This window comes from Macaca mulatta, chromosome 11 (assembly GCF_049350105.2).
Source record: "Macaca mulatta isolate MMU2019108-1 chromosome 11, T2T-MMU8v2.0, whole genome shotgun sequence".
NCBI classification, from domain to species: domain Eukaryota; kingdom Metazoa; phylum Chordata; class Mammalia; order Primates; family Cercopithecidae; genus Macaca; species Macaca mulatta.
The window spans coordinates 105,947,909-105,970,389 of NC_133416.1; the positions used below are offsets into that span (position 1 = coordinate 105,947,909).

Consider the following 22,481-nt stretch of genomic DNA (forward strand, 5'->3'; position numbering starts at 1 on the left):
TTAAAAGAACACTGCCTCTCCCCATTTAAATTGCTCTACGTTATTGTGATGAATTTTCAATTCTAGGGATTAAAATTGGCCAACAGTTTATGGAATTAAATACTCAGGAGTCATACTCTATAAATTGTTATCTTGAAACAGGTTTTAACCACTTTGAGAAAATCCTAGAGATACCGGCAACTGTCAAGTACATGTGAGCTTAATTCTTATTCCTCATGTGCTTTTGTGGGATCTCAAGTTCAGAGGATTGAGTTATTCATATTCCTTAGTTCACGGCTTATTATAGTAGATCTGTACTAGGTTGAGCTTCTCACTGTATTTATTTGTTTATTTCCATTTCAAAATTTCCTTTTCTTATTTCCTTTCCCCTCTCCATGGACAATCCTAATGTATTTAATGTATGTTCTTTGTAAATGTCTGTGTAAAGTATGTGCTCTTGTAAAATATGTATGTTGTTTATATGCAGGTGTTTTAAATTTGCATAGATGTTATGGTATTAATTATTCTGTTTTTTATCTCCCGTGACACAATGTTTTTAAGATTTATCCTTCTTGCTATGTATACATGTTATTTGTTACACCTGATTGCCACCAACCCATTTTACTGTCCATTGCCCTAAGTAAATGGACATGTAGATTGTATCCAACTCTCTGCTGCTCCAGCAAAGCTGGGTTGAACTTTTATGTGAGTAAGAATTTCTTGGGTATTTGTAGCTAGGAGCAAAATTAGTAATTTTTAATTTATTTTTATTTTTTTTAAAGAGACAGAGTGTCACCCGGTTGCCCAGCCTGAGTGCAGTGGCCATATCATAGCTCACTGCAGCCTCAAACTCTTAGGCTCAAGTGATCCTCCCACCTTAGCCTCCTGAGTAGCTGGGTCTACAGGCACATGCCACCATGCCTGGCCAATTGTTTATTTATTTATGAGACAGGGTCTTGCTTTGTCACCCAGGCTGGAGTGCAGTGGCATGATCTTGGCTCCCTGCAACCTCTGCCTTCTGGGTTCAAGTGATCCTCCCACCTCAGCCTCCTGAGTAACTGGGACCACAGGTGCATGCTGACACACCCAGCTAGTTTTTGTATTTTTTGTAGAGATGGGGTTTTGTCATGTTACCCAGGCTGGTCTCAAACTCCTGAGCTCAAGAGATTCACCTGCCTTGGCCTCCCAAAGTGCTGGAATGACAGGTGTAAGCCACTGTGCTTGGCGTGTTTTAAAAAATTTTTTGTAGAGACAGGGTCTTGCTATCTTGTCCAGGCTGGTCTCAAACTCCTGGGCTCAAGTCATGCTCCCGCCTTGGCCTCCCGAAGTGCTGGGGTTACAGGTGTGAGCTACCATGCCCAGCCAAAATTACTAAATGATAGGATATATAAATACCAAATTTGATTCTCCTCCAGTCTGTACTTTTCCCCCAGACGAGTATGGGGACTCCTATAACCTCACTTCTGCAGTGACACTTGGTATGATCCAGCTTTGTAATTTTTGCCAGGCAAACTTCTATAAAGTTGTATCTTTTACTTTGCATTTCTCTGGTAACTCAGGTTTGAACATTTCTTCATAAGCTTGTTGTTAGCCTTTTGAGTTTCTTTTTTTATGGATTTTGTTTATATTGTCTATTTTCCATTGGGATTTCCTTTTTTTTTTTTTTTTTTGCTTTTTAGAAGTTTCTTATATATTCTAGAAATTAGACTTTGTTGGTTTTAGACTTTATTTTATTTTTTTTTTGAGACCGAGTTTCACTCCTGTTGCCTAGGTTGGAGTGCCATAGCGCGATCTCAGCTCACCACAATCTCTGCCTCCCAGGTTCAAGCGATTGTCGTGCCTCAGCCTCCTGAGTAGCTGGGATTACAGGCACCCATCACCACGCCTGGCTAATTTTGTATTTTTGGTAGAGACGGGGTTTCTCCATGTTGGTCAGGCTGATCTTGAACTCCCGACTTGAGGTGATCCCCCTGCCTCGGCCTCCCAAAGTGCTGAGATTACAGGCGTGAGCCACTGTGCTCAGCTGGTTTTAGACTTTTAAATACCTCGTTTTAATTTGCCATGTGATTAATTTTTTTCTTGGGTGTTCTCAGTAGAAGAGAACTTCGATGTAGTCAAACTAATCAAATTTTTTTTTTGTCTTCTAATTTGTATTTCCTGAGTTTTGTTCAAGTAGTCCTATTACAGTCTTATTATTCATATTTTGCTCTTTATTCTCATATTTAGCTCTTTGTTCTCTGGAGTCTGCCTTTGTATGTTCACTAGTGCAAGAGTAGGTGCTTTCCCAAAGATAAATTTTAATCTCTGGAGTTCACTTCCATTCTCAAATACAGGAACATTGGATTTTTGACATTTAATTGTATTACAAAACATTTTCTTTTAAAATTACAGATAATGTAAGAGTTCTAAATTTGATTAAAATTGTAGTTCCTATGGAAATGTTGTCTTTGGGTGGTGATTGGGATAAATTAAAGAATATTAAGTTTTTAACTTTCAGCTGAGTGTAGTAGCTCATGCCTGTAATCCCAACACTTTGGGAGGCTGAGGCAGACAGATCATTTGAAGTCAGGAGTTCGAGACGAGCCTGGCCAACATGGTGAAACCCCATCTCTACTAAAAATACAAAAATTTGCTGGGCGTGGTGGCACCTGCCCATAATCCCAGCTACTTGGGAGGCTGAGGCATGATAATCGCTTGAACCTAGGAGGTAGAGGTTGCAGTGAGCCAAGATTGCACCACTGCCCTCCAGCCTGGGTGACAGTGAGATGCCATCTCAAAAAAAAAAAAAAAAAAAAACACCAAACTCTCTCTCTCTCTCTATATATATATAGTTTTTAACTATTTGTGCCTATACAGTTTTGAGTAACCCAGTTGTCTTTTGAAATTTCAACTTATTTGTAGGGAGATAGTGAAGAGCAGACGTATCTTTAAATACAGTAATGACATTTTACGTTACTGTATTCGTATGTTGGTTTTTAATAATGGATGCTTTCTTCATAGACTGTGTTCCTATATGTTTCTGTCCTTTCCAAGATTTCTTTGTGTTATTAGATTATGAATTGCTACCAGGATAAGCCTCCTGTGAAAGTATTATGGAGTTTTCCCTGAATAAAGGCAACTTTTCTCTGAATTAGTTTCTCTGAATGAATTGTAAATACAGCCTCATGCGAGGCTAAATTGCTCCCTCTTGTGCCCATAGTCAAGATGTTTAGATTCTTTCTGAAATGTGGAATTAATGGTTCAGTTTTTAACCAAATGTTATATTGTGATGTTAGAGATTTGCATATCAGGTAGTCATTTGGTCTGTTTGCCTTTTTAAAGCTGATAGTGTTTTCTCTTTTCTTGCGTGTATTTAAATGCCCTACATTTTTAGTTATAAATTTAGGGAAAAAAGGCCTTTGACCCTAGGTAATAGGTAAGTAAATTAAAATGTGAAAGAATTTACTAGGTAGTTACATCAGGATGCTTTCTTTACCTTTAATCTTGGGATGATCTTTACAAATTTAATTTAATTTAATTTTGAGACAGAAACTGTGACGCCTAGGCTGGGGTGCAATGATCTTGGCTCACTGCAACCTCTGCACCCAGATTCGAGCAATCCCCCTGCCTCAGCCTCCCAGGTAGCTGGGACTACAGATGTGCACCACCACACCTGGCTAATTTTTGTGTTTTTAGTATAGATGGGGTTTCACCTTGTTGGCCAGGTTGGTTTCGAACACCTGACCCAAGTGATCCCCTCGCCTCAGCCTCCCAAAGTGCTGGGATTACAGGCTTGAGCCGCCGTGCCTGGCCGATTTTTACAAATTTTAGGTAGACAGCACAAATTGTGAAAAAAGGAAACTTAAAGCAACAGATAGTTTACGTCTCTATATTTTAAAAGTAGTATTTTCATTTAAAAAGAAGTAAAAGTTCTCCTTACTTGTTCCTTTTTGCTTTCTCCTAAATTCTTAATCTTTTTTTTGTTTTTATTTTTGAGACAGACTCTCACTTTGTCACCCAGGCTGGAGTGCAGTGGCATGATCCTGGCTCACTGCAGCCTCAACTTCCCAGGCTCAGGTCATCCTCCCACCTCAGCCTCCTGAGTAACTGGGCCACAGGTGCATAGCACCTTGCCTGGCTAATGTTTGTATTTTTTTAGAAACGTGGTTTTACCGTGTTGCTCAGGCTGGTCTTGAAATCCCGGGCTCAAGCAATCTGTCTGCCTTGGCTTCCCAAAGTGCTGGGAGCCACCATTCCTGGCTCTAAATTCTAAATCTTACCCTAGAGATAGTCTTGGTTAACAATTTGGAGTAAATTTTTCCGAACTTTATTCTCTGCATTTATGAATATATATACATATGGAGCACAGCTTTAAGTGAAGTCTCGAGGGCTTGCTGTTTCATAACTGTAAACTTACACTGAAGGTCATAACTATAAACTTACACTGAAGAAGGCCTGAGGGGACCTCAGAATCTTTAGGAGTAAGCAATAGGGCTTGTCTACCTTCTTCTAAGACATTAGCACTGATAATCAAACCAGGCTTCACAGCGCCGTCTCTACCTCAGTTACTGTACAGTTCTTTGTCTCCAGTTGTTTGTTATATTTTAGACTTTCATGCAGTCATTATTCAGTACATTGACAAATTCTGATCTAGGTCTTCTTCTCTCATTCCTATGTGTTTCTGCCATACCCTGTAGAACCTCCTCCTCTGTGAGCAGGAAACTCTCTTGTATCATCAGCTTCTTAGAATATTCACCTTCTTGCCTTATCTGAAACTGGCCAGTTTCCTGAGGATACTGCCTTCTCCGTAACCTTCTTAAGTGACATGGCAAGTTTTTTCCTTTATATCCCACATACTTTAGCACCAGGAAATGGGTGGGCATTGTTCTTGCTCTCTGTTGCCTCATCCAGACCATTAATACTCCTTTCTCCAGCTGAATGCTTTGAGGTTCATGTCTCTAACCTTTCCTATTGATGTAATCACCATCTTATTCATTGACGATTGGAGTTCTTAGCTTTTAACCTTCGTCTTATGCCCTTTGTCTGTTAGCACTCTTAGTGATTTTGATACCTATGTGGATGAGTCATCCAAAACCTTAGCCTCTTCTTTCCTTAACCACTTTGTCTCCTGTGACTTTTTTTTTTTTTTTTAAATTTGTGAGACGGAGTCTCGCTCTGTTGCCCAGGCTGGAGTGCAGTGGGGCGATCTCTGCTCACTGCAAGCTCTGCCTCCCGGGTTTACACCATTCTCTTGCCTCAGCCTCCTGAGTAGCTGGGACTACAGGTGCCTGCCACCACGACCCGCTGATTTTTTGTATTTTTAGTAGAGACAGGGTTTCACCATGTTAGCCAGGATGGTCTGGATCTCCTGACCTCGTGATCCTCCTGTCTCAGCCTCCCAAAGTGCTGGGATTACAGGCATGAACCACTGCACCCGGCCTCCTGTGGCCATTTCTTAACTCTTCCCTGATTACAGGCTGGACCCTGATCCTTGTCATTACTAGAACTACAGCACTTTTGAAATCTTGATGTTGAGCATTCTCTTCTACTCTTTACCCGCCTCCACCTATTTTATTCTTCAAGTTTATTGCTATAGACTTACCAAGACTTCTCATCCATTGATTCCAGAATATCCTCTCTATTCATACTGTCAGTCCTCTCCTAGACTTGAGCCATCATTGTCCATCATTTTATTGCCCATCATTCAGTTGCTTCTTAGCACATACTCTTGGCTCTTTAGTCCTCTCCTTATCTGGAGCGAAAACCGGTTTTTTTTTCTATGCTGGGAAATGGAGTAGGTATTTGCTCTTCATGGCTTCATCCAGACCTTTGCTTACTTCCTCTTTTCTGGGACTGATCCTTTCCTTGACCTTGTGCAGGTTCAAAGACTCCACGTCACTTCAAGTTATAAAAAGTCTCATTTCCATAATTAAAATGTCAAGTCCTATTCAGTACTGCAAACTTCATTTACATACAAGGTTCAGTTGGGCCTGTCTGAGACTTTGTAAGCCTGCAATGGGATAGTAGGTTAAGGTGGACATTGTGGGTTGTTTCCAGCTTTTTCCTGTTGCAAACAATGCTGCAGTGAATATTCTTGTTGATGCAGAATGGTGTAGAAGTTGAACATTGATGCTTTAAGATTGAATCTCAGCTTTGCTTTATTAGCTGTGTAACTTTGGGCAAATTACTCAACTTTTCTATTCTTCAGTTTCCTCATTTTCAAAATGAAGGTAATAGTGTCTGCTTGATAGTGTGCTATAGTATTAAATGAATGAACATACATAGAACTCTTAGAATAGTGCCCAATAAATATCTGATGTAAATAGATATTTGTGCATATAGGCAAGTATCTCTTTTGGGTGATTACGTTTTTAAAATAGTGATTTATATTTGTATTTAATTATTTGTGAATACCAGTAAATAAATTGCCCTTTGGTGTAATTTAACTCATTTATTTTTGAGTTTGTTTTTTGCTTTTTTTGGTATGTTTATGTTTAAGATCACATAAATCTTTATGATTGATGCTACTGGAATGATCTAATGCTACTGTTTACCGTGTTTTACACATGGGGACCCCTCTTTTTTATATATGTATATTTATGTGGAGGTGATTAAGTATAGTCTATGAAGACTTAAGATTTTGGCTCCTGATAATACATAAATAAAAATATGTATTTCAAGATGTTTTATGGCTCAATTAACAATGATGATGATAACAGTAATAATAATCATGGCCATTCCTAATGCTTACTAGTTCGAAGCTTAATATTGGTAAGTTGCTCTCAGATCCATAACACTAACATCTTGTTTTAATCCTTTATGCTTAACATAGCAAATTCACATATTTTATATCATTAATTTTTCACAGCAACTCTGAAATAGGTGGGCTAGACAACCTTATTTCAGTATAACAAATGAGACTGAGGTTAAATGATTTGCTAAAGATTGCTTAGCTAGTAAGCAGTAGAGCCAGACTTGAATCTAATTTCCTATTTTAAATCTGTATAAGAAAACCATAATGGGTGAGTTATATGTTCCAGGACATCAGTAGTTCTCAATGAGGGGTGATTTTGCACCCCCCCAGGTGACATTTGACAATGTTTGGAGACATTTTTGTTTGTCAGTACTGGTGAAGGGGAATCCTATTGGCATCTAGTGGATAGAGGCCAAAGAGGCTGTTAAACATCCTATAATGCATAGGACAGTCCCTTACAACAAAGAATTGCCATCCCAAAAAGTCAGGAGTACAAGGTTTAGAAACTGCTGTGCAGCAATCATTGACAACACAGGACAAAGATAATAAAACTTTACTTGGTAAGATTTTCCTGATAAGCCACAGATTTACTCCAAACTTCAGTTTTTTCACATCTTCAACTTGTCTTAGATTCAGGATATAAAGCCTACCAATATCTTGCATGTAAAATTTATACTCTAAATCAAGAGAGGTCAAAGATATGATGGGACTGAAAATTGGAGTAAATCTGATGCTTAACAGTAAAACCATTTAAAGGAGGACTCCTGTTGAAAGGCCTTAAGTTCATTATTCTTTCCCTCACTAGATTGTTTCCCAGGGGGAGTGCATTGGGTTTCAGTTGGGAAACAAGACAAATCTGGACTTCTGATGAAACTGCAGAATCTTTGCACACGATTGGATCAAGATGAGAGTTTTTCCCAGAGGCTTCCACTTAACATTGAAGAGGCTAAAGACCGTCTTCGCATTCTGATGCTTCGCAAACACCCAAGGTACTGATAGTCAAATTTAGTTGGTGTGTGAAGTCCCAATAAGATGCAACTACTGACTTCTTGAGAACATCATGCCTTTTTCCTGCTGTCCTAAAAGGAGGATAAGAGAGAACCATCGCAGTCGGGCGCGGTGGCTCACGCCTGTAATCCCCGCACTTTGGGAGGCCAAGGCGTTTGGATCACCTGAGGTCAGGAGTTCAAGACCAGCCTGATTAACATGGTGAAACCCCATCTCTACTAAACATACAAAATTAGGCAGGTATTGGTGGCGCGTGCCTGTAATTCCAGCTGCTCGGGAGGCTGAGGCAGGAGAATCGCTTGAACTCGGGAGGCGGAGGTTGCAGTGAGCCGAGATCGTGCCATTGCACTCTAGCCTGGGCAATAAGAGTGAAACTGTCAAAAAAAAAAAAAAAAAGAAAGAAAGAAAAAGAAAAGAGAAAGAACCATTGCTTTCTTGCTTTTCTTTCTTGTATTTAAAAAGATAAAAAAAAAAAGGGGCTGCCATTTGGCCTAAAGTTGCTTTTTTTCTTTGCTTCCTATCTATCACATTGTCTCATATGTACGATTGTAGGCTCTCAGGGAATGTCTTAAGTAGGTGAGTTTGTGAGTGGTCTTTGCTAGAAAGTGCAAACTTCTTACTTTGAATCCATTATTTCTAATGGGTTAACATAGAACAAGAGAGAATAAATGCAGGCAACTGATAAATGTCAGGAAAGGGCCAGGCACAGTGGCTTGTGCCTGTAGTCACAGCACTTTGAGAGGCCATGATGGATAGTTTGCTTGAGCCCAGGAGTTCAAGACCAGCGTGGGCAACATGACAAAACCCTGTCTTTCTAAAAAATAGAAAAATTAGTCTGATGTGGTGGTACATCATTCAGTAGTGGTCCCAGCTACTCAGGAGACTAAGGTGGGAGGATCACTTGAGCCTGGGAGATCAAGGCTGCAGTGAACCTAGATTGTGCCACTGTATTCCAGCTTGGATGGCAGAGGAAGACCCTATTTCAATTTAAAAAAAAGTCAGGAAGGATTTTTAATGGAGCTCTTCTTTTGTCTTAGTTTCTAGAAATATACATGTGACTCTTCTACTTCGATATACTTCAGGAGTGAGTTTGTTTTGTTTGTTCAACAGTTAATTAATTCAGCAAATACTTACCATTATAATTATGTGCCAGGCACTGTTACCAAGTGTTTCACCGTTTTCATTAGCCAAAAGGGAGACAGCAGTTTAGCTGCTGCTAGTCTTAAGAGTATAACCTTGGATTCAGTCAACAATTTGATTTCTGTCATCTAACAGCCTCTCTTTCATTTGTTCATTTAACCAACATTGAGTGTTGTGCCAGGTTCTGGGCCGAGTGCTGCAAGTATAAAGATAAATAAAGCGTTCTTTGGGAATGTTATAGTATATTGAGTGAGAGGTAGTGGCTCTGCACTTTTAAAAAATGCCATAATGCACCCAAGGATGCAGTCTGTAGCAGTTGCTGAGTATGGCAGTGATTCTCAAATTGGTAAGGGTATTAATATCAGAATATAGGGTGAGAAGAGTATTTTTGGGAAAAGCCTACTAGGTGATTCTGATGCATACTTGTTATATTATCTTGGTGCAATCTCTGCTAACTGCAAGCTCCGCCTCCTGGGTTCAAGTGATTCTCCTGCCTCAGCCTCCTGAATAGCTGGGACTACAGGTACCTGCCACCATGCATGGCTAATTTTTTGTATTTTTAGTAGAGATGGGGTTTCACCATGTTAGCCAGGATGGTCTCGATCTCCTGACCTCGTGATCCGCCCACCTTGGCCTCCCAAAGTGCTGGGATTGCAGGCGTGAGCCACCACGCCTAGCCCCTCGTTCTCTTGATATTGATTTATATAGAGGAAATAGGGATTGAGATCACTAACCCTTCCCTCTTTAATTGCTCGGTAACTTTACCCTAGTTCTGCTTTCCCTTTTTTGCAAAAATAAAAGTGACTTCTGTTGAGTAAAATAATGTAGCCACCTTCAGATGTGTCAGACTAGCTTATAAAACCAGGCATATTTTTTTAATCTCTCAGTCTCATTTGGTTTATGCTTTTGTAATTTTTCAACCTATATATGTGCCTAGAGTATTTTTTTGTAACGTGCAGCCACAGTGTGTCATTTAGACAAAAATGCTAGTGTATAATTATGCTATCAGGTTTTAGTTATATTTTTTCCCTTCATCTGTTCTAGTGAGTTTAGAAAAGTTTTTAGAGAGACCAATTGGGAATTGATATAGAGGTTCTTAGTTACTATGAATAAACACATTGTTTAAAAAAAAACCACTTGTATGAAAGGTAATGTTCTTTTAGGTTGCAACATTTGAAATTGCTAGTTTTATAGGTAAAAAATGGTTACATATCATCGTTACTGTATGATGCATTCTAATGCTAACCTGAGCTCAGTTCTAGTTTGGTTTTGTTGCTTAAAGACTGAGTTGGAAAATCCCATTACTTGGATAGTAATGGTCCCCCTTTTTTTTTTTAAGGCACTCAGTAAGTGGTGGCTGAACCTTTTATGGTAGGATCTGTAATTTTAATATGTTCTGATTTAGGGTTTGAGGAGAAAGAAGTCTCTAATTTTTTTTTTCCGTATTTGAATCAGCATATTGAGAAAAGAGTGTAGCAAAGAGGAAGACTCATTTTCCTAAACCTAGCTATCTATTTGTTTAAAAAAATTTTTAATTTGGTAGATTTTAAAAGACACTGGTGTGATTATCTTTTTAAAAGGAAGCTTAAAATAAGTGTCATTAGTGATTAATTTTTTTTTTTTAATTAGGTCTCTGTTGATCTTGGATGATGTTTGGGACTCTTGGGTGTTGAAAGCTTTTGACAATCAGTGTCAGATTCTTCTTACAACCAGAGACAAGAGTGTTACAGATTCAGTAATGGGTAAGATTATTCATTAACTTTTTAGTACCTTTATATTTAATTCAATTACATTTAAATATGTGGCATACCAAATTACTTACTTTGTCTTGTGATTTTTGTTTGCAGGTCCTAAATATGTAGTCCCTGTGGAGAGTTCCTTAGGAAAAGAAAAAGGACTTGAAATTTTATCCCTTTTTGTTAATATGAAGAAAGCAGATTTGCCAGAACAAGCTCATAGTATTATAAAAGAATGTAAAGGTATGGTTATTTATTTTGTTTATGAGGAGGTTATAGGGAGTTATATAATTTCCCTTTTGTAAATTAAGCTAACAAATGTGATAACTTAGCACATGAACATCCAAGAACTTTTCTGGGAGATTTAGTATTTTAGGTTCTTCTCTGATATCTTAAATGGATACATGATGTTATGGTATTTATTTATTCATTAAAATAATATTTACTATCTACCCACAGTGTGTTAGAGACCACATTAGCGAGAGAAGTGAGACACAGATGTGACCTCTGCTGTCAGAGTTAAAAATATAGTGAGAATCAGATTTAAAACTTGTATTTGCTTGGGATTTTATAAAAATAGTATTCTAATTTGGTAAGTTAAAACTGGTGTCTTAATTTGCATTTTTCGTTAGTGAAGTTAAACTTTTTACTTGTTTATTGAATATGTTTTAAGAAATTATCCTTGACTTTAAGAAATTATCCTTGACTCACTTTTCTTTTTTGATATAAGCATTTTTAACTTATTTCTAAATACTCTAAAAATTGAAACTATTAGCTCTTTGTCATATTTTTACAAGTATTATTTCCCAGTAAAACAGTTTTTTAATGTAAAATTTATATATAGGATCTCGCTATGTTGCCCAGGCTGGTCTTGAACTACTTGCCTCAAATGATCCTCCTACCTTAGCCTCCCAAAGCGCTGGGACTACAGGCATGAGTCACCATGTCCAGCCTGTTTCCCAGTTTTTTGTGTACTTTTTATTTGTTGTATTCTTTTGACATATAGAAGCTTAAAATTTTATACAGTCAAATCTATCAACTCTTAAAATTATTTCTTTCATTGTTGCTATGCTTGGAAATACCTTCTTTTTCTTCTTTTTCTTTTTTTTTCTCTTTTGAGACGGAATCTCACTCTGTCGTCCAGGCTGGAGTGCAGTGGCGTGATCTTGGCTCACTGCAACTTCTGCCTCCCAGGTTCAAGCAGTTCTTCTGCCTCAGCCTCTCGAGTATCTAGAACTACAGGCATGTGCCACCATGCCCGGCTAATTTTTATATTTTCAGTAGAGACGAGGTTTTGCCATGTTGGTCAGGCTGGTCTCAAACTCCTGACCTCAGGTGATTGCCTGCCTCGGCCTCCCAAAGTGCTGGGATTATAGGCATGAGCTACCATACCTGGCCACCTTATTTTTCATTTTGCCATCAAATAGAGACACAGTTTTGTTTGTTTATTTATTTATTTTTTGAGACTGAGTCTCACTCTGTCGCCCAGACTTCGGTGCAGTGGCGTGATCTCTGCTCACTGCAACCTCTGCTGCCCAGGTTCAAGTGATCCTCCTGCCTCAGCCTCCTAATAGCTGGGATTACAGGCATGTGCCACTGCACCCAGCTAATTTTTGTAGTTTTAGTAGAGACGGGGTTTCACCATCGTGGCCAGGGTAGTCTTGAACTTCTGACCTCGTGATCCACCTGCCTCGGCCACCCAAAGTGCTGGGATTACAGGCCTGAGCCACCACACCTGGCCAGTTTTGTTTATTTTTGAAGAAATCTTACACTTAGGAAAAATGCTTGATTTGTAGTTATTACAAAGGGTGATGCATGTCCATTTTGAAAATGTGTGAAACTATAAAGAAAAAAATAGAAATTATCCATAATCTGATAATTATTAGCATCATGAGAGTATTGCCTCCAGTCTTTTAGAACAAAGATTTTAAAAATTGAGATTATGTATACATAGTTTTGGATCTTGCCCTTATTTTTGAAGAGCCAGGGTCTTGCTCTGTCACCCAGGCTGGAGTGCAGTGACAAGATCACAGCTCACCGCAGGCTTGAATGTCTCGTCTTAAGCAATCCTCCTGCCCCTGCCTCCTGAATAGCTGGGACTGCAGATACTCACCACCTACCTGGGTAATTTTTAATTTTTTTTGTAGGGATAGGGTCTCACTATGTTGCCCAGGCAGGTCTCAAACTTCTGCCCTCAAGCAATCCTCCCACCTCAGTCTCCTGAAGTGCTAAAACTAAGACGCATGTCACCACACCCAGCTGGACCTTACCCTTTTTTTTTTTTCTTTTGAGACGGAGTCTCGCTCTATTGTCCAGGCTGGAGCACAGTGGCGTGATCTTGGCTCACTGCAAGCTCCGCCTCCCGGGTTCACGCCATTCTCCTGCCTCAGCCTCCTGAGTAGCTGGGACTACAGGTGCCCACCACCATGCCCCGCTAATTTTTTTGTATTTTTAGTAGAGGCGAGGTTTCACCACGTTAGCCAGGCTAGTCTTGATCCCCTGACTTTGTGATCTGCCCGCCTTGGCCTCCCGAAGTGCTGGGATTACAGGTGTGAGCCACTGCGCCTGGCTGACCTTACCCTTTTTATATATCTTGAGCATTTTCCCATGTTGTTAAATATTTTTTTGAAAAAAATTTACCAGTGGCATAATATTGATATATCTTAATTTATTCAACCACTTCTCTGTTATTGGACATTGTTTACATTATTTAAGATTTTTTTCACCGTTCTAAGTATGCTGTGATGAATATCCTTAAATTTAATCATTCTTTTTTTTTTTTTTTATTTAAGACAGGCTCTCACACTGTTTCCCAGGCTGGGATGCAGTGGTGCCATCATGGCTCACTGTAGCCTCAGCCTCCTGGACTGAAGCAATCCTCCTACCTCAGCCTCCTAAGTAGCTGGTACTATAGGCACGTACCACCACACCTGGCTGATATTTCTAATTTTTATTTTTAGTAGAGACAAGGTCTCATTATGTTGCTCAGGCTGGCATATATATATATATATATATATATATATATATATATATATATATATATATATATGTATATGTATTTTTTTTTTTGTAACGACATCTTAGCCAGATTTGATCTATGTTATTTTGACTTAATAATCAGGAACTTATTAAATTAAATCTTATTTCTAATTTTTTTGGGAATAAATATCTAGAAGTGAAGTCAAGAGTGATAAATACTTAAGGCTTTTGATAACATGCAGCAGAAATTGTTTCTTAGTAGTGTAAGTAAGTTGATTCTTAGTAGTGACAAAATAGGATGGTATTAGCACAGTGACTTCCTTTTTTTTTTTTTTTTAAAGGCTCTCCCCTTGTAGTATCTTTAATTGGTGCACTTTTACGTGATTTTCCCAATCGCTGGGAGTACTACCTCAAACAACTTCAGAATAAGCAGTTTAAGAGAATAAGGAAATCTTCGTCTTATGATTATGAGGCTCTAGATGAAGCCATGTCTATAAGTGTTGAAATGCTCAGAGAAGACATCAAATATTATTACACAGATCTTTCCATCCTTCAGAAGGATGTTAAGGTGCCTACAAAGGTAATGGGATCAATGATCCTTATCATTGGGTATTTATTGCATGTAAGCTTTGATATAGTACTGAGCATGTTGTTACAGAGAACCTTGGAAGAATAAGACCCAGGGGACTGAGGTGGTGGGGTGTTGGGTGTAGAAGTCCCTCTGCTGTTAGCCTCCATTAAGGGCTCTGTGTTGAACTCAGGAGTTAACCTATTTTTGTGGTGCTAGTGCAGCTGAAGAAGCATCTGACTTCTCTTTCTCTTTTCTATCTTGAGGAGTAGTTGGGTTTCTTCTTAAGAAATGAGACATTCTTACTTAGGGCTTTAAGATACAGTTTTTTTTTGTGTGTGTGTGTGTGTGTGTGTGTGTGATAATACCTGTGTGTGTGTGTGTGTGTGATAATACCTGTCTACAGTCCTGGTCATTTTGTGGCATATTAAATACTTACAATGATTCCTAGGTGTTATGTATTCTCTGGGACATGGAAACTGAAGAAGTTGAAGACATACTGCAGGAGTTTGTAAATAAGTCTCTTTTATTTTGTGATCGGAATGGAAAGTCGTTTCGTTATTATTTACATGATCTTCAAGTAGATTTTCTTACAGAGAAGAATTGCAGCCAGCTTCAGGTACTTGAATCTTGGTTTACTTTTTTTTTCTTTTTCCTTTGAAATAATTTTAGATTTATTGAAAAGTTACAAAATAGTAGACAGTTTCTATGCATAAGTCCTTCACCTAGCTTCCCCTAATACTAACATTTTATATAACCATAGTACAGTTGTTAAAGCCAGAAAATTAACATTGATACAATACTGTTCGTTAATCTACATGTTCTTTTTGTGGTCCAGGCCAATTTAGGATCCCGTATTGCATGTGATTGTCTTGTTTCCCTACTTGTCATTTTTTCAGTCTCCTCAAATCTGTGAAAATTTATCAGTCTTTATCTTTCGTGGCCTTGTCACTTTTGAAGAGTACTGGCTAGTAATTTTGTACAGTATACCCAAATTTGGTTTTGTCTGATGTTTTCTCCTGACTACATTGAAGTTACACATATTTGGCAAGAATACCAATGATGTTGTATCTTTCTCAGTGGCATCATATGCTAAGAGTACTTGGTGGTTTTTAAAAAATTTTTTGTAGAGATAGCGTTTTGCCATGTTGCCCAGGCTGGTATTGAACTCCTGGGCTCAAGTGATCCACCTGCCTTGGCCTCCCAAGGTGCTGGGATTGTAGGTATGAGCCACTATGCCCAGACTGTTGGTGTTGATATGTTTTATTATGGGTGATGTTAATGTTGATAATTTGGTTAAAGTGGTATCTGCCAGGTTTCTCCACTGTAAAGTCATTATTTTGTGGGGAGCTTCTCTCTCTCTCTCTCTCTGTGAGTGTGTGTGTGTATGTGTGTGTGTGTATATATATATATATATTTTTTTTTTTTTTTTTTTTTGAGACAGGGTCTCACTGTGTTGCCCAGGCTGGCATGCAGTGGCTCACTTCAATCTTAAACTCCTGGGCTCAAATGATCCTGAGTAGCTAATTCCCGAGTAGCTGGGTCCGCAGGCACGTGCCACCACACCTGACTGTTTTTTTATTTTTTATCTTTTTGTAAAAAATAAAACATAGGGATATCTCCCTATGTTGCCCAGGCTGGTCTTGAAGTCCTGGCCTCAGGTGATCCTCCTACCTTGGCCTCCCAAAGTGCTGGCATTACAGGTGTGATCCACCAAGCCTGGCCTCTCTGTGCATTCTTAATAGCTTTGGAAGCTGAAGTTACTGTGATGCTTAGGTTATAAAATTGTTTCTGGCTTCTGAAACGTTTCATTTGGGTTGCAGGATCTACATAAAAAGATAATCACTCAGTTTCAGAGATATCACCAGCCGCATACTCTTTCACCAGATCAGGAAGACTGTATGTATTGGTACAACTTTCTGGCCTATCACATGGCCAGTGCCAAGATGCACAAGGTAAGATGACCCATTTAAAAATTATTTTACCTGACTTTCCTTTTTCCATTACGTGCTTTTTTCTGGTTTATTTTTTTGTCTTGAATTTTGTTTATATTGCTTTCCATTTGAATTTTTTTTTTTTGAGACAGGGTCTCACTTTGTCACTCAGGCTGGAGTGCAGTGGCACAATCTCAGCTCATTACAACTTTAACCTCCTGGGCTCAAGTGATCCTTCCACCTTAGCCCCCATGTAGCTGGGAGTACAGGCACACGCCACCATGCCTGGCTAATATTTTTGTATTTTTGGTGGACATGGGGTTTCACCATGTTGCCCAGGCTGGTCTCAAACTCCTGAGCTCGACCTGAGCTCAAGTGATCCACTCCCCTCAACCTCCCAAAGTGTTAGGATTACAGGCATGAGCCACCGCAGCCAGCTGAAGATTTGAATTTTTATGTAGTTAAATTTCCCATTGTTGTTGTCGTTGTTGTTTGGTATTTTGCTTTGCTGTCCTGTTCATAAACATGTTTTGTTTTATTAGTATCATTTTTTTATTAGTAAAAATGGGATTGTAGCCTGTGCAATTATTTTTGTTTTTACCTGTAGTGATTAGAAAAGGTACCTTAGTAACTAGTAAATGAACCACCTCAGAATTAATCCTCTTCTTACTAGTAGCTTTCCTTCTTGGGCAGTATGGATTTATTTTGTAAGCGTTGAGAGGAAATGGATAGTGGAAAAGTATATTCATTGATTCAATAAATATTTATTGAGTGCTTGTTATGTATATTGCTCTTCATTAAGAGGATAAAGCACAGGCACAAAGTCTCTGCTCTCATTGAGTTTATGTTCTGGGAGGAGGCAGACATTAAACAAATTTATGGTATTTCGGTGGGTAGTTAAGTGCTTAGAAGAAGGAGAGAGCAGGGAAGGGGAAAGAAAGTGATGATAGAGGGGTAGAATCATCATGATTTGCTGATGGGTTTGATACGCATTAAAAGAGAAAGAAGAATCAAAGATGACTCCAACTCCAATGGAAAGAATGGAGTCCATGAACTGAAATAGAGGTCTGTGGGAGAACAAGCTTTTTCCTGCAGAGAATGGGGATGGTTAAGAACTCATTTTGGATATATTAAGTCTGATAAACCTATTAAGACATCTGGCTGGAAATATTGAATAGGTGGTAAGATATGTGAGTCTGGAATTCTGGGGAGAATTATAGATGAAACATGAAAATAGGGAATTGTTAGCACATAGATGGTATTTGATTGAAGTCATGACTCCCAAGTAGCTACTCAAAATGTTTACATTTGGAAAACCATAAGTACTTTCAGTAATTTTTCTATGCTCAGGTATGTTATTTCTTGGTTATAATACATAGTAAATTGTTGTAGTTTGTTTTTTTCATCTAGCAAAATATATTCACATTTAATAATGTATATTGGAATGATGGCATTCCAATAAATATCTGTGCCCTAATTTACTTAACCAAACTTTAATTATCGAACATTTAGGTTTTCAGTTTTTTTTATCCTTATGATGTTGTAATGAGCATTCTTGTTTATCTTTGTACCTATGTTGTTTCCTTGGCAAATTCTGAGAAGTAGAATCACTGAACCAATGTACCTTTTTAAAGCTTATGATATATATATGTATATGTATGATATATATATGATAGTGTGGCAGATTCAGTTCTCTTTAGCCTTTTTTCTGACTTTAAAAGTAATGGTTGATTTTCATTGGAAAACTTAGAAAAAAAACTATAAAAAAGAAAACAGATCACAACCATTGCTAATGCTCTTGTGTATAGTTTTCTAGATCATTTTGCTGCTTTTATAAATACACTTGTCCTTTAAAACCAAATGGGATCATAATAGAAAGTCTCATATATTGCTTTTTACCACTTAATTACATTGAATCATCATCTTTTCTTGTCTTTTATATAGAGTGACATGATTTTTAAAGCTGCATGTTATTTCATTGTATAGCTACATTATGAATGGCCAATTGGTTGATGGACAATTGGTTGATGGTTATTTTCTTAGGATACTTTTTTATAAGTGGAATTTCTGGGTCAAATAGTATGTGCAGTTTAAATTTTAGTACAGATTGCCAGACTGCTCTCCAGAAGAGTACTCCGTTTTATATGCCTACCAGCAGTGGTTGAAAGTATTCATTTCCTCTGATCCCAGCTAATCACCTCACCTCACCTCACCTCCTCTCCTCTCCTCTCCTCTCCTCTCCTCTCCTCTCCTCTCCTCTCCCCTCCCCGCCCCTCCCTTCCCCTGCCCTTCCCTCCCCTCCCCTCCCCCCCACCTCCCCTCCCCTCCCCCCCACCTCCCCTCCCCTCCCCGCCCTTGGCCTTTCTTTGACAGGATCTCACTCTGTTGCCCAGGCTGGAGTGTACTGCCATGATTTCAGCTGAAATCACTACAACCTACACTTCCTGGGCTCAGGTGATCCTTCCACCTCAGCTTCCTGAGTAGCTGGGACCACAGGTATGCACCACCACACCCAGCTAATTTTTGTATGTTTCAAAGAGATGAGGTTTCACTGTGTTGCCCAGGCTGATCTTAAGCACCTGGGCTCAAGTGATCCACCCTCTTCGGCTTCTCAAAGTGCTAGGATTATAGATTTGAGCCACTGTGCCCAGCCCCAGCTAATATTCTTACTACTCCTTTCGTCTTTAGAGATCTGATACTTTAAAAATGGTAAATGTTTCTTGTTTCACTTTGATTACCAATGAGATTTTGGCCATCTATACTTTTTATTTTGTGAATTGTGGCTCTCATCCTTTGCTTTTACCTCCTTTACCTATTTTTTCTCTTGCAATGTTTTTCTTTTTCTTATTGTTTTATTAGGATTTTCTATAAAAATAATTTTCTATAAAAATAAATACTGAAGCCCTCATCTATCATATATGTTACAAATAAGTATTTTTTAAAAACTTCTTTGGTCTTGAGTTTAATTTATATTGCTTTCTACTGTATTGAAGATTTGAATTTTTATGTAGTTAAATACACTTTTTTATGTAGTTAAGTGCAGTTTTTATTGTTTGGTATTTTGCTTTGGGGTCATGTTTACAAAGATTTCCTTTACTACAAGCTTACAAAAATATTTATTTGTATTTTCTAGTATTTTAAAATGTTTTCTATTTTCTATTTAAATTTTTAACCAACCGGGGTTTATTTGGAGCTAAAGTATGAGGCCCATTTTATGATTCTTTGGAACTATAGATGTATTCTTTCTCACTTGCTTCCTTTGCATCCTTTAAATTCTAGATATTTACTGTTTCTCTTAGTAGTGTGAGGATAATGATGTTATACCTAAAATGTTTTGATCTCTAACAGTGCTGCTGATGTTACTTTTTTTTTAAAGGAACTTTGTGCTTTAATGTTTTCCCTGGATTGGATTAAAGCAAAAACAGAACTTGTAGGCCCTGCTCATCTGATTCATGAATTTGTGGAATACAGACATATACTAGATGAAAAGGTATGTATATTAATATGAAAAATTAGTGCTTAAAGGAATATCATTTTTTTTGACATTTAATTCTAGGTTTAATGATGGGGATGAGCAGAATAGAAGGGGTGAAGAGAATAGAAGGGGTGAAGATAATTTCCCTCCTTTGATCTTTGGTGATTCTAATTAATTTGCTTCCCAGCCTACTGGGAAAGTAGGTAGGATTGAAGTTTAAAAGCTGGGAAAATAAGATGTTCAGTGGTTTTTTTTAAAAAAAGAATGTATTAAGAAATGTGTTTTTAATGAGATTTTTTACCCTATGTTTAAAAGTCAGAAGAGGATTCCTATGTATTTGGTACCTAATGGTTGGCTGTTCAATTTTAGTTCACATAAAGAATATTTCATTTAAGCTTTTAAAGTGGCAAGATCACAGAAACAGAAAAATGTCAGATCCTGGCTCTGATTGTGTTTCTAAGAGATTTCAGTTTATTTATAGGATTGTGCAGTCAGTGAGAATTTTCAGGAGTTTTTATCTTTAAATGGACACCTTCTTGGACGACAGCCATTTCCTAATATTGTACAACTGGGTCTCTGTGAGCCGGAAACTTCAGAAGTTTATCAGCAAGCTAAGCTGCAGGCCAAGCAGGAGGTCGATAATGGAATGCTTTACCTGGAATGGATGTAAGTAGGTTAGGAGAGAAACCAACAGGAGCGGTGCGCTAACTATGTCATTATTTTTTAGGTGGTGAATACGTTCACTCCAGGAAGATTTAACTACTTTCAAAAGGGCTGGAACTTTTAATAAGCATTCTTACTTATTGAAAAGTTCTAGAGAAGTAAGCATAGGAGAAAATGATTGTATTTTCAAAGAATCCATATAAATAGATGCCTGTAAGACATTTTGACAAATTATCCTAAATATTCAGTACTAAGTGCTTGACTTACTGTAATTTAGTATAGTGGTGAAGAGCATGGACTTTGGAGCCACAGAGCTGGGTTTGAGCTTCAGTTCTAAAACCTAATAATTCTGTGACTTTGAACAAGTTATAGGTTCTTCTCTCATGTGTAAAATCCTTTGAAATAAGTGCTATTTCCATGAAGATTGTATTTATTTATTTATTTATTTATTTATGAAACAGAGTCTCACTCTGTTGCACAGGCTGGAGTGCAGTGGCGTGATCTTGGCTCATTGCAACCTCCACTTCCCGTATTCAAGTGATTCTCCTGCCTCAGCCTCCCAAGTAGCTGGGATTATAGGCGCCCACCACCATGCCTGACTAGTTTTTATATTTTTAGTGGAGACGGGGTTTTGTCATGTTGGCCAGGCTGGTCTCAAACTCCTGACCTCAAGTGATCTGCATGCCTCGGTCTCCCAAAGTGCTGGAACTACAGGCATGAACCACCACGCCTGGCCTTCTGTGAAGATTTAAATGAGATAATGGCTGTAAAGTAATTTGCACTTTCCTTTGCATACATAGTCCTTATTAAATGACCACTGAACCCTGATTATTCTCTCCCTTTTTTTTTTTTTTTTTTAGATGGAGTCTTGTTCTGTCGCCCAGGCTGGAGTGCAGTAGCGTGCTCTCGGCTCACTGCAAGCTCCGCCTCCCAGGTTCACGCCATTCTCCTGCCTCAGCATCCTGAGTAGCTGGGACTACAGGCGCTTCCCACCATCCCCGGCTAATTTTTTTTTGTATTTTTTAGTAGAGACAGGATTTCACCGTGTTAGCCAGGATGGTCTCGACCTCCTGACCTCGTGATCTGCCTGCCTCGGCCTCCCAAAGTGCTGGGATTAACAGGCGTGAGCTACCACGCCCAGCCTTGATTATTCTCTCTTAAAGGAGTTTCTATTGCTCTTACCTTAATCTTGTCAGCTTATAAAAAGGAAAGGATAGATATTAATACCATCTTTTTAATACCTGTTATGATGCTACATAATCAAGTTATTCTATTTAATCCTTACCTTATAAAAATTTAAATACCTAAAATTGCCCTGTTTTACAAATGAGAAAATTGAGGCACAGAGAGATTTGGACTTGGCTAAGTTCATGTGACTTGCTGAATGGGATTTAAACCTTGGGTCTTGTGGCCGGGCGTAGTGGCTCATGCCTGGAATCTCAGCATTTTGGGAGGCCAAGGTGGTGGATCACCTGAGGTTAAGAGTTTGAGACTAGCCTGGCCAACATGGTGAAACCCCATCTCTACTAAAAATACAGAAATTAGCTGGACGTGGTGAATCGTTTGAACCTGGGAGGCAGAGGCTGCAGTGAGCTGAGATTGTGCCACTTGTACTCCAGCCTGGGTAACAAAGCGAGACTCTGTCTCAAAAAACAAAAAAACACCTTGGGTCTGCCTGGCTTTATTTTGCATGCTCCTTCCATATGTCATGCTTCCCTTATAGCTTGAAATAATAAATATTAGTGGTTCTCTTTTCATTTGTGTAATTTATATCTAAATAGAAGTCCAGGTTGGTATCTGTGGATCTTTATGGCATTAGGCCCTCTTTCCAAATAAGTCAGACTGCTGTAGGTGATTTTCTTGATTCAGTTTAGTTCAAGAAACATTTGAGTTTCTGTACTATACTAAGCACTGGCGTTTGAGTTTCTCTACTGTGCTAAGCACTGTTACTGGATGTGAAGTCTTTCCCCTAAGGAGTTCAAAATCTAGTAGTGAAGTAAGGGAGGGTTCCATGAAGGAGAGAATGGTATCTGAGAGAATTAAAAAAATGTTTTTAGTTAAAATATAAGTTTAGTTTTTTGTTGGTTTTGTTTATTTTTTTTGAGACAGGATCTCACTTTGTCACTTAGGTTGAGTGCAGTGGTATGATCACTGCTCACTGTAGCCTTGACCTCTTGGGCTCGAGCATTCCTCCTGCTTCAACCTCCTGAGTAGCTGAGACTATAGGCACATACTACCATGTCTAATTTTTTATTTTTTTGTAGAG

General features: G+C 38.5%; 1 protein-coding gene across 1 annotated transcript in view; it reads left to right on the top strand.

Moving 5' to 3' along the window:
- The window catches only part of APAF1 (apoptotic peptidase activating factor 1), an 89,850-nt gene that overhangs the window by 6,929 nt on the left and 60,440 nt on the right, over positions 1 to 22,481 (top strand). The window contains exons 5-12 of the mRNA XM_015152496.3: positions 7,518 to 7,701; positions 10,490 to 10,602; positions 10,708 to 10,839; positions 13,917 to 14,155; positions 14,595 to 14,762; positions 15,967 to 16,098; positions 19,454 to 19,567; positions 20,034 to 20,218. Coding sequence (XP_015007982.3) covers positions 7,518 to 7,701; positions 10,490 to 10,602; positions 10,708 to 10,839; positions 13,917 to 14,155; positions 14,595 to 14,762; positions 15,967 to 16,098; positions 19,454 to 19,567; positions 20,034 to 20,218 — 1,267 coding nt within the window. The remainder of the gene's footprint in view (positions 1 to 7,517; positions 7,702 to 10,489; positions 10,603 to 10,707; positions 10,840 to 13,916; positions 14,156 to 14,594; positions 14,763 to 15,966; positions 16,099 to 19,453; positions 19,568 to 20,033; positions 20,219 to 22,481) is intronic.